This window comes from Serpula lacrymans (assembly GCF_000218685.1).
Source record: "Serpula lacrymans var. lacrymans S7.9 unplaced genomic scaffold SERLAscaffold_7, whole genome shotgun sequence".
Taxonomy (NCBI): Eukaryota; Fungi; Basidiomycota; class Agaricomycetes; order Boletales; family Serpulaceae; genus Serpula; species Serpula lacrymans.
The window spans coordinates 274,406-290,365 of NW_006763296.1; the positions used below are offsets into that span (position 1 = coordinate 274,406).

General features: G+C 45.8%; 6 protein-coding genes across 6 annotated transcripts; 4 read left to right on the forward strand and 2 right to left on the reverse strand.

The window, feature by feature from the left end:
• Nucleotides 1–51: 51 nt before the first annotated feature.
• SERLADRAFT_449028 (uncharacterized protein) lies at nt 52–3,408 on the forward strand (the record flags this gene model as incomplete). Its single annotated transcript, XM_007318218.1, has 4 exons — nt 52–206; nt 262–1,276; nt 1,339–2,307; nt 2,328–3,408. The coding sequence occupies 4 exons, from the start codon at nt 52–54 to the stop codon at nt 3,168–3,170; spliced, it is 2,982 nt and encodes a 993-aa protein (XP_007318280.1).
• SERLADRAFT_467276 (uncharacterized protein) lies at nt 3,408–5,550 on the reverse strand (the record flags this gene model as incomplete). Its single annotated transcript, XM_007318219.1, has 17 exons — nt 3,408–3,676; nt 3,734–3,760; nt 3,815–3,866; nt 3,922–3,971; nt 4,021–4,060; nt 4,119–4,187; nt 4,243–4,368; nt 4,431–4,484; nt 4,543–4,566; nt 4,625–4,659; nt 4,719–4,748; nt 4,810–4,915; nt 4,971–5,011; nt 5,066–5,127; nt 5,192–5,206; nt 5,262–5,296; nt 5,372–5,550. 17 exons carry the CDS (start codon nt 5,434–5,436, stop codon nt 3,566–3,568), a joined length of 942 nt encoding a protein of 313 aa, XP_007318281.1.
• Nucleotides 5,551–5,654: 104 nt separating this feature from the next.
• Nucleotides 5,655–7,380, forward strand: SERLADRAFT_467278 (uncharacterized protein; the record flags this gene model as incomplete). The annotated part of the gene is made up of 6 exons (XM_007318220.1): nt 5,655–5,928; nt 6,003–6,022; nt 6,077–6,197; nt 6,247–6,407; nt 6,501–6,567; nt 6,616–7,380. 6 exons carry the CDS (start codon nt 5,743–5,745, stop codon nt 7,063–7,065), a joined length of 1,005 nt encoding a protein of 334 aa, XP_007318282.1.
• SERLADRAFT_467281 (uncharacterized protein) lies at nt 7,340–8,669 on the reverse strand (the record flags this gene model as incomplete). The annotated part of the gene is made up of 3 exons (XM_007318221.1): nt 7,340–7,774; nt 7,831–8,325; nt 8,408–8,669. 3 exons carry the CDS (start codon nt 8,626–8,628, stop codon nt 7,486–7,488), a joined length of 1,005 nt encoding a protein of 334 aa, XP_007318283.1.
• Nucleotides 8,670–9,241: 572 nt separating this feature from the next.
• Nucleotides 9,242–10,971, forward strand: SERLADRAFT_467286 (uncharacterized protein; the record flags this gene model as incomplete). The annotated part of the gene is made up of 4 exons (XM_007318222.1): nt 9,242–9,394; nt 9,573–9,863; nt 9,935–10,429; nt 10,481–10,971. The coding sequence occupies 4 exons, from the start codon at nt 9,336–9,338 to the stop codon at nt 10,764–10,766; spliced, it is 1,131 nt and encodes a 376-aa protein (XP_007318284.1).
• A 1,468-nt stretch (nt 10,972–12,439) lies between these two features.
• SERLADRAFT_437878 (uncharacterized protein) lies at nt 12,440–12,817 on the forward strand (the record flags this gene model as incomplete). Its single annotated transcript, XM_007318223.1, has 1 exon — nt 12,440–12,817. One exon carries the CDS (start codon nt 12,440–12,442, stop codon nt 12,815–12,817), a length of 378 nt encoding a protein of 125 aa, XP_007318285.1.
• Between the last annotated feature and the right edge of the window lie 3,143 nt (nt 12,818–15,960).

The following is a 15,960-nucleotide window of genomic DNA, read 5'->3' on the forward strand; positions in this document are numbered from 1 at the left end:
CGAGGTAAACTCATTCTCAATACCACTGGCCATACGTCGCGTGGATAGTACATGTCATTCTCGGGCACACCACTAGGTCAAGGCAGACGTCTCGATCACCGCACTTTTCTCAATAGGCAAAATCCCAACACCAACCATAACAACCCCAGAACTGTCAACCCCCCTACCAGTCCTCAGCGCATAATCCCAACCTCTTACGCTTACGGGTGAGTCATAAATACCATTCGGTTTTGAAAGGTTGTCTAGATAAGACATGTCCAGAGCACCCACTGCCGCTACCCGATCTCCGCCAAAGCCCTTATCGGCCAATTCAACGCAAGAGCTGGGGCAAGAAGGCAATACAGACGAACCTGCCCTCGTACGCTACGCTCATATCAAACAGCGAGAACAAACCACCCACACTCGTCCCAGCGCTCAGTTGGGACCACGCACCATCACCTCACCACCTCGCCCAGAGAAGTGGAGTGTTAAAGACACATCAGTTAATATCGCAACTGCATTTTTACAAGCAGCATCGAGCTCTCACGAAATGCAATCCAATAATCCCAATCATTCCTGGGCCTCAGGGTCCCAAACCAACCTCAATGTACCACGAAGCACGTCAGTCGAGTATGAGAAGGAGACTCAGTCCATAAGCAATCGACGCCTTGCACCACCACCAAACAGACTGTCTCAGCGGTCTAACCGTATACCGCTTTCGAAACAGGTTTCAGTCACGCAGGTCCCGGACTCCGAAGGGGAGGATGAAGCCGTGGACGAAAATGGTCGTGCGAAGACTCCTTTTGAGCAGGTGGTAGACATCACGAAGCGCGTGCTGGCACCTGCGACGTTCTACCTGCGGCAGCGATCACAAGAACCAGCAGATCATTCAAATGTATCAAACGGCAAAGATTCCAGTTACGATTACTCTGCAGAGGAGCGTGAATACCAAGAGATGCAAGGTCAGAAGGAAGGAGAAGACCAAAATGGAGATCAGGACGCCAAAGCATCGTCTCGAAGGATAAATGCAACACATAAGCGGAACCGGATGTCCATGGATAACAAGGCGTATCGCCCGTCTGTATCAGAAATGGAAGAATCAGAGGATGACCTCTCAGACGATGGGAAAAAGAGGAGACGGCGAGCGAAGAAGAAAGAATTGGGCGGGGGACCCCTAACAACACTTCCCGTAGCAAGTTATGGTAAGCGGAGGAGAAGAAAAGGACGTGGAAGTAATAGGAATTTAGAGGAAATAGGAGAAGAAGAACAGGAAGGGAGCAGCAGTGGTAACGAACAGGTTAGTGATCACCATGAATTAGTCTTTATCTATTTCTTCTATTTCTTATCAACGTTACACAGCGATCAGCTCCTCAAAGGACGTCTATTCCGCGGGGTTCGGCCCCTCCATCTGTACGAGGATCTATCCCACCGGTGCACGAGACTTCGCAAGATGAGTCGATGGACGTCGAGGCTGGTCTACAATCAATACCAGAGATAGATGAGCCACCTGTGGTGGATGGGTATATGGGTAGCCAACCAGTGCCAGCGCGGTCCAAATCATTTTCAATAGGAGGACTTTTGGGTAAGCTGGTAAATAGGCTGTGGCGAGGGATAGTGGCCGTACTGCATTTTCTGCTCGACGTGTGCACTGCGGTAGCAATGCTCGCTGGTAAGGTGCTCGGGACAATCGTCGATGTGATCTTACGTCGCCCCGCGGATATGGTTTCACGTACTAATCCAGGTCCTTTTGTTCAACTGGGAAAATACTTAATGGTAGCGCTAAGCGTGTACGCCGCTTGGTATGCTCTTCGCGATCCTTTCCTCCAATGGATACCCTCGCGCATTTCAGGCCCACCTACTTATTATGCCCCAGATACCCCAATCACGGATTTTACCGAGTTTACTGCGCGACTACAAAATATCGAAAGCGCATTGTCGGGACTTTCCCTTGATCACCAACGCTCTCGCTCGCAGCTGGATGTGGATGCTCGGAGTAACGCAGAGCTGATCAACAGGATCTTTGCTCTTGAGGCCCGTGTCAAGGAGGAAATTAAGCGTTCTGTGGAAGCGCAGCACCTCCTCCAAGCCGCTACAAGTCGAAGTCTGCAGGAAGTACGTGAAGAGATGGAGGCGGTCCAATCGCATGTCCAGGAAGTTGAGGCCCACCCGCGAGAATCTGTAGAACGACATGCTGCAGAAGTGAGCGATGAAGAAGCCAGGGGGAAACTGAAGGTCTTGGAGGAACGTTTAGGCACTGTAGAAGGCGGTGTGAAAGAGGCGCTCGAACTAGGCAAGAATTCCGTCAGGCTGGAGGCGTTGCAGCTTCTGGTGCGGCTTGGTGGAACAAGCTCTCCTCTGGTAGTGCTACGGGCTCTGGTATTACCATCAAGTCGAGCGATGGGCATGATGTCACTTCTCTCATTGGTCACTTGGTCGAATCTGCTGTCTTAAAGTACAGTCAGCAGGACGACCTCTCGCGACCCGACTTTGCCCTCCATTCCGCTGGAGCGCGACTCATACCATCGCTCACCAGCCAGACGCTTACTATTTATCCTGCAACGTTGGGCGCACGTCTGTACGGTTTAGTTTCAGGGCAAGGAACTGCGACGGGAAGGACTCCAGTTACAGTGCTGCATCACGAGGTACATAATGGATACTGCTGGCCGATGGAGGGTACCAAGGGGTCAGTGGGTGTAATGCTTGCATACCCTGCTTATGTCTCGGACTTCACCATCGACCACGTTTCTAAGGAAGTGGCATTTGATCTCCGCTCAGCGCCTAGAGACATGGAAGTCTGGGGTTTTGTGGATGGTAAAGATAACTTGGCTAAGGTGAGAGAGTGGCAGGCGGATAAGGCCAAACGCCGCGAGGAGGCGAGGAGGATAGCGGAAGAAGAAGGTTTGGAATATGTGGAGGAATCGGAACCGGAATACCCCAGCATGCTCCCAACGTCGGAACCCTACATTCGCATCGCATCGTTCACATACGACATATACTCATCAAGGAATATTCAGACCTTCCCCGTATCGCAGGAAATCAAAGATCTCGGTATCGATTTTGGTGTTGTTGTGTTGGTTATAAACAACAACTGGGGCCGTGACGAGTTCACTTGCATCTATCGATTCCGTGTACATGGAGAACTGATGGGAGAGATGGCTCTGCCCTATCCTGAAGAAACCTCTGAATCATAAAATTAGATTTAACACATTGTATATATCTCGATCCTTATATCGGCTTTCTTAAGGGTTTCCTTACATATTTTCTCATTTCTCTACGTATTTCTCACTGGCTAGCTTTGACGTGGTTCCCATGATATCGATTATTGCAACCTGCTTTCACGTTCACGTATGTAGCTACCGCTTACTTTTTATACTTACGCTTCATCGTATCATACTCATCGGATAGATTTTTTGTGAAGCTGCGCACAATGAAAGACCGGTATCTCAGCCTATTAAAAATACAACTTTATATTGCTCCAGAATTTCCGTCACTTCAGGCTGGTATTTAACAATATTCCTCAAGTACTATTTAGTTATTCGTTCAAGTAGATCGCCGTTAGAAGTTCAGCACCCAGAATTTTGAGATTTTACATATCAACCATCTTGTCCGTAGCTTCGATAAGAAGCTTTTCGATACCCGGTTCACGAGAAGAATGACCTGCGTCTGCGACAACATGAAGTGTGATCTCAGGCCAGACCTGAGCGAAACAACGATGAGTGTACGAGATCTACAGCTGAGAATTAAAGCACTATACCTTCTTCAAAGCATAGGCCGTCGTTGCCTGCAGGCGAATAGTCAAGACACTCGGTAAGATACGATTCAAGGAGAGACATACGGGGCAGACTACATCATACCGTCCTTGGACAACGATGCAAGGAATGTGACGGCTATAAGAAACCAAAGGCTAAGAGAGTGAATCTGGAAGTGTAGTTACAAACGTACATTTTATCGATCTCTTGTTTTTCCAACAACTGACCGTCTCTCATGAAGCCCTACGAGCTCATCAATGTAGGTTTCGAATCACCAAACCACAACAATTACCTCATTCACGAAATAATGGTTCTCGATTCTGGCAAAAGCACTTTGAATATGTTCAGCAAGAGAGAATAATACTAATTAGCTAGGCCAGATATACTCACAGAGCAAATTCGTCTTTTTCTGCTTCTGCAACTGCTTCTGCGCTCACCTTGAGCCTCGACGTTGACATCCTATAATTATTACAAGATAAGGCAGAGCAGGATAGCAAAATTTTGATGTACGCACTCCCATTTGGTCCATGCCTTTGCAGCCTTGAGTTGAGTGCTCTCATCAACGGCATTCAGTTGAGCATGATATGCAAGGACCATGTCTTGGCGCTCTGCTTCCGGAATAGGAGCAACATACTCGTCCCTGTGGTGCGTTAACGATTGAATTTCGAAACGAAAGTGAACTGGAGGGCGCGAAATCTTTACCAGGCCTCTGGGAACAAATGGGACGTCCCGTCCTGATAGAAGAACTTGAGCTCGCTAGAACGCAAATGAAACGATCAGATAAAAATCATTTATTATGCATCGTAAAACAGACCTTTTTCTCAGCGTGAAAATGCCCCTGTTAGTGTTAGAAAGTCAGTATGGAAATATAGGCAGAAGCGTGACGTATGGTTGACCGTAGTACGAGACTCTTGACGCGGTCAGGGTGTGCCTAAAATGTTGTCCTACACTTCGAGTGAAGTGCCAAGTAAAAATGTAAACGATGCTTACCTGAGTATACGCTAAAGAAAGGGTCGAACCCTAAGGGTTTGAAACGAGGGCTCAGAATGGGGTGAAATCATGGTAATTTATGGAGACACACCCAAGAGCCACCAAAAACATGCCATTTGTCGATCTTGAGAAGTTCACGAAGTTTCTCGATATCTTTCACGAGATCCCATGTGGTGTTCTCTTCTAGACATGCATTCCTGTGTAGATTCGTTGGAAACGCTCCATATGCTAAGGAAGGATAACAGAACTCACGGAGTGGATTTACCAGAACCTCGTTGGTCAAATAAAATGATCTATTGGCAAGGTGGCACTTATAGATAGATGAGTGTTCGAGGAAAGATACCAACCTTGTATTTCTCTGGATTGAAAAATCCTCTGTCCTTGACATCTACACCACTACCAGGCCCTCCTAGATGACAGACACTCCTTTTATAACTTTCACGAAACAAAGAAGATGAAAGACCGGAGCTCACCATGGAGGAATACCACTGATAGATTGGAAGATAAATGAAGCTGAACCCAGGAACCTGATTGCCACTTTACCTGGTGCTCCATTCACGTTTCCGCTCACTTCGTAGCTAGTGTCGACCAAAGTACGCTCATTTGCTTAGTATTTCACGCAAATGGTGAGTACGAATGACCCCCCGACGTACTATAGCGAGTGTATATCTGAAACCTTGAGCTTTCCGACATCGAACGGTTGGACTGAAGAGTACATCTTGGTTGCAAAGGTCCTGTTGGTAAAACTACGATGTATGGGGGGGTTATACGCAGACAAAGATGTTCTGATGGCTATCGTGCGATGTCGCGATGAACGTCGAGAAAGCGAATTGAGGATTTCTGCAAACGGACGGTATGATCTAATCATGGTCTTTTGAGCTCCGATGTCGAATGCTGTCAGGGACAAAGGGCCAGCGCTTCCAAATAGTAGAAAATGGGACCATGACCGTCAACAAAAAGTACACACGCGTCTTGCTTTTCTCCATACCTTTGGTCTTCACCGCACTCTGCATTCGCGTCAGTCATGTCTGAGTCCCAGATATTTGAGCCCATTCCCGTCCCCGTCCTACCTGACCCCAAGCCTCTTCCTGAACTAAGTGCAAATGAGGCCATGATGTATGAAAAAGTATACCAGCATTTTGTGCAAGATGGATATGTAGTCCCAGAGCTCGAGAACGGCGAGTTACTGGAAGAGGAGAAGATGTGGCTTGTATGTTCTATAACATATCTTCACAATGTTGTGGTAAGACTGATTGATTCTGCGTCTTGTGAATTGTCTACCAGTCATATGAATGCATCCTTCGGTGAGTCGTGTTGCAACATCGTTATTGGCTGTCAATACTAACTCAATGTTTTAGATATCTTCGCGCTACGAAGTGGGACGTGAACGAGGCCATCAAACGTCTGGAGGGAACGCTCAAATGGCGACGTGAATACGGGCTATACGATACTGTTACCCCAGACCTTGTTGAGCCCGAGGTACACGCGCGTGCTACTAGCACTCTATCTCACTAACCGTTTGACTCAGGCAGTCACTGGCAAAGAGTTCATATTTGGCTACGACACTGCTGGACGACCGGCGACCTACATGATCCCCAGTCGGCAAAATACAGAGGAAAGCCCTCGCCAGATACAGTACACTGTGTGGATGCTTGAACGCGCAATTGACCTCATGGGTCCAGGAGTAGAGTATGTAGTGTCTCGATTATCACACAGGCCGCTTTACTCATGTGTTTGTCCCATTTCGAACACCTGTTACGGCGACCCTTTTATTATCTATAGGACACTTGCACTCATGATCAACTACGCCGATAAAGCGAAGAATACATCTCTTAGCACTGCACGCACAGTATGGCTTATCTCTCGTCACTGTGTCCTTTTTTGACATATACAACAGGTTCTGAACATCCTCCAAACACATTATCCAGAGCGTCTGGGATTAGCGCTGATCTTGAATACTCCATGGATGCTTTACGCTTTCTACAAGGTCGTTACGCCTTTCATCGACCCCATCACTCGTCAAAAGATGCGATTCAATCCCAAGGCGGTTGCGGATGGCATATTCGTACCAGAAATGCTTGTCAAGCAGTGGTGGGGTGGTGCTATGGATTTCGAATATGAGCATGGTAAGTACTGGAAGGGGCTGGTTGGTATGTGTGACGAGAGAAGGAGAGAGCTTTTGGAGAAGTGGAGGGAGATGGGTGCTGCTATTGGGTTAAAAGAGTGGGATGTGAAGCGGGCTGTAGAAGCTAGCACAAGCGTGAATAATGTGGAGGAATCGATAATTGTCGACGACGAAAAAATGAGCCCTGTTGAAGGGATCCCAGGTAATGGCATTGCTATTTGATTTATATTGAATTTCTATCCATCTAGATATCACGACTATTGCATACTCAAAATGTTCAGGCTCTTTATATACCAATATACATATACTTGATAATTTCTGATATACTCGAACCTACATGTGCCCAGATGCTGTATATTGGGCAATTGGATACGTCGTTTTCCACAGGTATATTCACCTATTATCACTCTTTTTCGTGCATATACCGAATTTACTTGGTAATGCGGTGGATAAAGAATGGTTCGAGACCAACTTTGAGAATTGTCTCATGTACATAGGGGCTTGAATCTCTTTTTCGTGTCTGCACACGAGCTTTTTGCATAATAGATACTCCGAGAGCCAGTGCTATTCATACAAGCAGTATTTGATATCACATGAAAGCTAGACGGCAAATTTTCAAAGAAGAGTCTTAATTTCTATGCTCTATGCTCCCTCAACAACAAGAACGGCTCTATATCGAACTTCTCCCTTCTCCAGTTTCTGCATTGCATCTTCGATACCTTCAAGGTTCATCGGGAATGTCTGTACGATAGGCTTGATTTGATGGAAAGCCGCAAAACGTAGCATCTTAATGTGTGTTCCACGCGAAGGTGTAATGCTTCCCTGTATGCGGATTCCATTCTGGACAAGTTCGAGGTATGGCATAGTCAGACTATCCTGCGACACCGTTAGAGGATAGATGGCAGCATTTGGAGCAAGCACGGAAAAAAATCTGATTATTGAATTTGAGCAACCGAGTCGCATAATCCAAGATAAACGAAAACGCACAAAGGCCAATCGGGTTGAGAACTTGTGGTAACAAAAAGATGCTTCAACTTTCTTCCAATGTCAAGCTTCTTCACGTCTTTTGTAGCATAAAATTCGCTAGCGCCTAAATGCATCGCCTCTTGCTTTTTACTTTCCGTGCCAGAGAATACAACTACTTCACACCCCATTCTTGATGCAAATTGAATTGCGAGATGTCCAAGACCCCCGATTCCAACGATACCGACCCGGTCAGTGGGCCGGACATCATGAGAGTAAAGTGCATTGAACACAGTTGCGCCGGCACACATGAGAGGCGCAGCTTCAGCTGACTGAATGGATTCGGGAACATGGAACAGGAATCGAGCTCGCCACACAGCATGCGTAGCAAATGAGCCTTGGTCAAATTCGGAAATTCCGTACATGTGCCTCTCGGGACAATGCATCTCGTTCCCGTTTAGACACTCGTCGCAATGGCCACAAGAGTCGTGTTCGTATCCCCAACCGACGCGCTCACCGCTGTGTATACAGGTTAGTGAATACGGTGAAGTTTAGAGTGAAAACGGTAGTTTGTGATGAGTGTTTTGGAGTAGACGCTCACACTTTGAAGGATGTAACAGTGGAGCCGATTTGCTGGACTATACCAACGCCTTCGTGACCAAGAACCATCTCTTCCGATCTATAATGTTGATCTGTACCACAAAGACCGGAATGCGTCACTTGAATGAGGACCTCGTCAGGATCAAGAGTGTCTTTGTGAGTGGTTGATTTGGTGATCTTTCCATCTTTCGATCCCTTGAAGACAGTAAAGTCGAATCCCATAGTTGATAGGTCGCTAAGTGACGGTCGAGGTGATGGTCGATAGCGGGGAGAATTAGAAAAGCGATGTTTTATATTGACATTTTGCTACAGAATGATCCTATGACGTCAGGCATAGATTATGACGCATTCACTGTGACAATCGCCGTTCAATGCTCAACGACCTGGGTCGGTATAGGTCTCGGTGGCTTCGGTCGTCCATTTCATCCTTTATCGACCCGGACTAGAGCGCAACGTTCAAGCGTCATGCGGTCAGTGGTAAGAGGGATTTGTTTGAATCAGAGGCTGTTGCCAAACAAAGCCCGTAGGACCACAGTGGCACAGTTGTGGCCCTATTTTTCGGGTTTGGGGCTGGTCGTTGGGCGCTGGTACGATCTGAGCGTGGGCCCATCTCAAAGTTGACCTTCATAAACATTTGAAATAAAAGGATTAGCGGGAAGTTCAAGTCATTCCAGATTGCTTATCGAGGATTTTCTAAACAGCTGTCCTCCGGTGTCTTAACAGTACCCGAACCCGAAGAGCCAATCGGTTCTTTGCATCGAGCATCGATAAGCTGGCTCGGTGATCATTACTTCGCGCCCGAGTGTGTTGGATCTCACTGGAAACATATAGTAGTACTGCAGTTGTCCGATTTGTTGATATATCGCACTGTAAGCTTCGTCGTGTCATTTCTCTGTATGAAGTATACATGATTCGTTCGGATCGGATGCATGATGTTGAAACCAAGAATGGAGTTGGGTCAGCACATTCGAGACTGCGACTCGGAGCTGTGAGTAATGGCTTCCACCTTATCGTTCGTCCAATGTGTCATTCGTAGCACACCCCAACCGTTACGCATCTGCATACTGGTATTCGCGGTGACGACGTACCCGGTGAGCCTGTCATGCGGCAAAATAGGCTAGACCAGAGATATAAAAGCGAAAGGCTTGTCTTAGACTCAAATTCAGCTTCTTAATCCATACTACCGACACACCACAAACCCCGCCACATTCCCCCCGATCCACACTCGCAATGCCATCTGAGCTATCATTTGCAGTCTTCAAGGGCTCAGAGGCCGGCAAGGTTGTGCAGTCTATTTCGACCAGAGAGCGCCTCCTTCCCGACGAAGTCCTGTTGAAAGTGACACATTCAGGTGTATGTGGAACAGACGTGCATTTTAAATCCAAGGATATTGTCCTCGGCCATGAAGGCGTTGGCATCATCGAGCAGATTGGGTCAGGTGTCAAGGCATTTTCCGTGTATGTCCCCGTGTTCATCGTCCAAATACCGCGACTACCCCCTCCTTCGTGCTCACCTTTCCAACCTATAGAGGCGATAGGGCAGGTTTCGGTTTCCTCCAAAATGCTTGTGAAAACTGCGCTCAGTGTCGCGCTAGCGATGAAATTTACTGTCACTCACGACAGATCTACGGCTTGGGCATACTTGATCAAGGCTCGTTCGCAACTTACTCCATTCAAAAAGCCGCTTTCATTTTCCCTATCCCCTCCAAACTCGATTCCGCATATGCCGCTCCGTTGATGTGTGCAGGCGCGACCGTATTCAATGCTCTCTTTACTGGGAACGTGCGCCCTGCTGATCGCGTAGGCGTCATTGGTGTCGGCGGTCTTGGACATCTCGCTATCCAGTTCGCGGCGAAGATGGGCTGCGAAGTCACCGTGTTTTCTAGTTCCGATAGCAAGAAGCAGGAGGCACTGCAGCTCGGAGCCACCGAGTTTTACGCCACTAGGGGTATGAAGACTCTCGAAGGTGCAAAAGAAATCAATCACCTTCTTGTGACGACGAGTGCGCAGCCCGATTGGGACTTGTGAGTTTGCATATATAGCTTAGTAACCTCGGCCTACTTCTTATCTGTTAGATACATCCCGATAATGGCCCCCAGAGGAACCATCTTTCCGCTTTCTGTGTCTCAGGAGAATCTCGTCGTGCCTTACATGCCGCTCGTTGTTGGTGGACTTCGCATCCAGGGTAGCCTGGTGTGTTCGAGGGGTGTGCACAGCAAGATGTTAGAATTTGCTGCGACGCAGGGGATCAAGCCGTTTGTTGAAACCTTTGATATGAGCGTAGAAGGTATAGAACAAGCATTCGAGCGGATGGAGCAGGGAAAACTACGTTATCGGGCCGTACTTGTCGCAAAGCAGTGAGCGATATGATCTCAGGTACTTTGAAAGAGTACTGGGGTCAGTTTGAAGCGGTGCCTGTGTAAAGTACAAGAACCTGGTGCCTTTAAATTGTCAATAGTGTTATGTGTACAATTATTGTCGTCGTCTTCGTGTTTCGATATTTGAGCCTTGAAAAGACTGTAACTTGTTCTATGACTTACGAAATCAAATTTGACTCTTCATTATCAGTTATGTTCTCGTCCACGTCCTGAGCTGGTAATGCCATTCTCACCTTGTTGCGACGAATGTGATAATTCAAGTTCAGCGACTCGCACAAGTTTTCTCTTAATAATTTCCTGTAACTGAAACTAGTTGAAACTATGCCACGAACAGTTCGGAAAAAATACGACAGGTGCCAGCGAGATGGACGTACTTCGGAAGCTGAAATGCCTATTCCTGTAATCTACTCGTATGGATAAGTAGAAGAGTCACACATCGCTATACTTACTACTAGTTTCATATGGTTTCAGCTAGTATCACCGCAGAAAAAGTCGGATTTTCCACGGTCAACATGTGGCAAAAATCTAGATATTTTCGCCACATGTTGGTCAGATGTTAATCAGATGTTGAAGGATCAAAATGCGATCAAAATGGGCATATGTTACACCACATATCTATGAGATATTAAGGATTACGCCCCTCATGTCCTGCCAGTCAACATAACCCTGTGCCCCATCTCCACATGGTACTCCGGACATCCGCCCTGATCCTCCTACACCGGACTTCTAGTCCACCATACATTTTCCTATGCACATTTTTGTGCTCCTCATGAACTCTGTAGTTTAGACCTTATAGTACACTCCTTGCACATACATTTCCCTTCACTAGATAATTGTCTGCATGGAACTCCGTACTTACATTATGAGTTACTCCTTACAAGCTCCCATTCCTCCAACAGTATATAAGTTGTAACTCCTGTACCCCATTCCTGCAGTTTGAGTATCGACTAGATTCCCTTGCCTTTCTAAGTTTTCCAGTCCTTCTCCAAAGGGCCTTTACTCTGCTCCTCTTTCATCCTCCACTTTCATCTGTTCATTCTGACAAGTTAGGGACCAAGGTCCACAGAAGGACCTAGCGCACAAGCTAAGTTGATTCCCAACCTCGTACTCCATTACTCTCTCCACTCCATCTCCACACTCCGAAACTCTGTTACTCTGAAAGGTCATGGCTCTGACACATTTTGACAGTCTATTCATGCATGAATATCTCGGAATTTCATTATAATTACTCAATAATATTGTACATATTATGTAATTACCAATTACCATATTTATTCATATATACCGCTTTTTCGTTGGCAGGAATGTTCTTATTCCCATATTCCTAATGATGGTGCAATGTCTGCTAACCAAGTGCAGAAGAGCCTTGATGCTGTTTCATCAAAGCCTGTTAGAGTGAGTGTTAAGATAGAAGAAAGACTCATCCACTAAAAACCTAACAAGGATGCAATTCTCGAGGCCTTTTCCCATTACATGGGGGGGGATAAGCAACGTCCAGCCAAAAGATCTACCTGCCTTGCTATTTGGCATTTCCAAAAATCACCAAACATGGCCTAAAGATCCCTTGACTTAGAAACCATTTCACTGTTACAACTGGACACTTACCACAGACAACAAGACCAATGTGGAGTCTCTTCAAGAGATCCAAGCTGGGTCATGGATAATGTGCCCACTGAGATTCTAGAGGCTGCACCAATGATCAAGACTGTTCTCCCTAAAGATCTAAGGCAGAAAAATTGCAAAAAATATCAGTACCTGTCAAGGAAATATTGCGAAAGGCATAACAAAGAAGTGGACGTACTGGAAGAGGGTCTTAAAGATGAAGGAGATGTCTGCAAGGCCTTAAGCAAGCCTGTAAGAGATTCACAAGCTGAATCATTGAGTCTTCACCATCATTTAGAAACAATTACTTACCTAGATCAGAAACTTAAACAATGCATCCAGAAACACCCATTATTGCAGTATCAAGACTCCAAATACAATGCAGCTTTTATCATCAATGCCATGTCAGATGACAAAGATGATCCTGACTAGAGACTGATATCAGCTAAAATCACAAACTATATAGGTCATGCACCTGACTATCACAGTCCATTAGTAAGTTCTTGCTTCAACATCAGGAAAAACACTTTGGCTATATAGCAGAGGCAATACTATTTATGCTATTATAGTTCTAATAGTACTATATAGCAGAGGCAATACTATTTATACTATTATAGCTCTGATAGTGTTATATAGCAGGGTGTAAGGACCATTTTATTATTTCCTCATCTTCGCTATGTCTTGGTTCTTGAACGCTTTTCCCATTACGCCTCTGGCTCTAGGGCTAGAGGTATCATTTGCCGTTCTACTTCTCATAGCCCTCACAGGCTTTCTTAACCATCGTTACCATTTTATATCACAGATCAGAGACTGGGTATCACTCCCAGCCAGCCAGCACACTGGGTAGAGACTGGTAGTAGGCATCTCGCCAACCAGCTCCAAGCCCCAGTAAAGCCTGGTAATACTAATAACGCCTTATCTAGAATCGTACCTCATCATGAGGATACGGTTCCTGACCACGCGTGACAATCCTCTATTATTAGTACAAGTCTCTCACCTGCTGATTAATCAAGTCAGAAGTCGTACAATAGTTACTCTCCCTTTTTCTTATTGGTTGATTAATTCCTCAGACCACTTTTCGTATATTCTCCTTTCGGTCTGAGGAACGGACAATTCCCTATATAAAGCCGTACCTATTCATGTATGGCTCCTTAGCTTTCTATTACTGAATTTACCCGCTTTACTCCTCAACAAGAACCTTTGAAGCTTACCTCTCAAAGTCCTCTACTTGCTATATTTGCTAGCGTCTGTCGACCTCAAGCTCATTGAACCCTTACTCCCTGCAAGTGCAGAAGGAGATAGGTTTAGTTTTTGTTATAGTTTATCGTTGCCTCACACAGGGGCATTACTATAAATGCTATTATAGCTCTTATAGTATTATAAGTTTGAGCACACATGTATAATGTTATATAGCTAGCCAAGGCATTATAATGGCTTTTATAGCTCTAATAGCTTATATAGCTGTTAAGACCATAGTACATATTTATGGTAATGCTTTATCCAAGTATAAGTTGTGACAATGTGTAAAAAAAAATGACAAGTCCATAAAAGGTCAATATATTACACATGTATACTATATTTTGTAAGCCTTTATGGTGTAGTGGATAAATGTGTGGTATGTGGCTGTAGATTAATTAGTCAGCAAAAAAGCGGTGTCATGCACCAAAGTTGATTGGTAGCATGGACAGGTGTCAATAACAAAGCGAATATTCAAAAAGACTCGCCTTTGCGCCACACAGGCACAGTGGCACGTGGAATAGTAATTAATATTGCCTGTTTTGAACTTGTGGCTGATCAGCACCACCTCTATTAGGCAATCCAGTCATGCTCACCTTTGCTTTTCCATTCGGTACTTTCCGTGTTTCGGCATTTCGGCAAATTTTCGCGTCGCCACTGGCTACACATTGCATTGCGCCCTCGCTTTTGTCGTTTCCCTTACTCCCCTTCCTTTGCCTAGCCCCACCATGGGCCCCTTCCTCTCCTTTTTATTCTCACCCGACGGTCGTTTCTGGGTCCCCATTTTAGTTCACCTCCTCGTCACCTCCACCCTCCTCCTCCTCATCTTCTTTGCACCCCCACCATTTCTGATGTCACCACTTCCTATCCGCTTCCGTCGCCGATCCGTTGACTACCACGTGCCACTGCTGATATCAGCAAAGCCCCGGCAGCCGGTCCAAATAGGGCAACAGGTCCATCTTCATGACGTCGATCTGCCATCATATACTATCAAAACATCGGTCGCTCGTCTTGCCTGGTTGGAGCGTGGGTGGGTAGTTTTTGAGCTGGAGAAGGTTCATCCCCTTGCGTCGCCCATGTTCATCGCTGTCCCATTCACTTGGGTACACTTATCATTTGTCCATCGTCTTCGCTACAGCTACACCTACCACACGCTGCCTGGGACTCACTTGTTCCAAATTGGAACTACTCCTCTCCCTCCCTCGTTTGATCAGGTGGTCCAACACAACCAGTCCATTGGTAAGGCCATGGAACTGTCAGATTTGGACTAGGTGGTGGACCGGTGGCTCCAGTTTCTTTTTTTTCAGCAGAACATTCATTTACAGTGCGATTATTTTTGATTTTTGAATCATTTTTATGGACACATATTTTTTTAGAATGCCTGACTGACAATAAAGGAACTGTGTTGATACTGATAGTGTTTTGCTTTGCCCTTTTTTTACTGCATCTTCCCATGACATCATGATTTTCCTGCTCTCTTTTTGCTATTGGACTTTACTTTATGGCTGTACAAACCTGTGACATTACTCACAGCATTTATTGTTCTATCCCTTTCTTTTCTTTTTTTGACAATCTTATCCTGTACTACCTACGCAGGATTCGTCAGCGTACATTCCTTCCTTCATATTCTTTCTCATTCTTTTTGCACAGCTATACTGTGCATAGCCTACTTCTCTTTTACTATATAAACCCCTGTATTTTACCTTGTAAAAAAAACAACAAGAACTCGATTCCAGACTTCTTCTCTAATCTTAAGTCCACTTCTTACTGCTACTTGTGATCCAGTGTGGTCACAACACTTCCCACTTCTACCACTGTTAACTGCTGTCATCGTCACTCGTCACTTTTGAAAGTGATTGTCATCCCCTTCGATTAGAGTCCTTCTGAGCACTACAGTTTGTGCGTCAGGAGCCTGCTATCACTGGGAACCTCGTCACCTCGTCATCCTCATTGTTCTCAAACCTACCTTGTGCTACGATTAGCAAGGTAGTGCTCGTCTATACTCGCCACACACCCCCTATCTTTCTATAAATTCAACTATCCCTCCTCCTCAAAACCCACACTCATACACCACTGGGTTTTACTTTGAAGGATCTTTATACGTACCACCCCACGAACAACCAGACCACTCCACTGTTCTAGGAGGCAAAGCCCATAAACAAGTTCCGTGGAATCTGGGAGGATTGTGTGTTAGTTTGTTTTGTGTGTGGTTTTCTAACAACAGTTCTCATCATCGACAACGTTTTCTCATACGATTAGTAAATACGATAGATCGGACCACCTTCTCCTTTTTTCTTATTGGTTAGCTAGCTGGTCAGACCACTTTCTCAGTTCTTCCC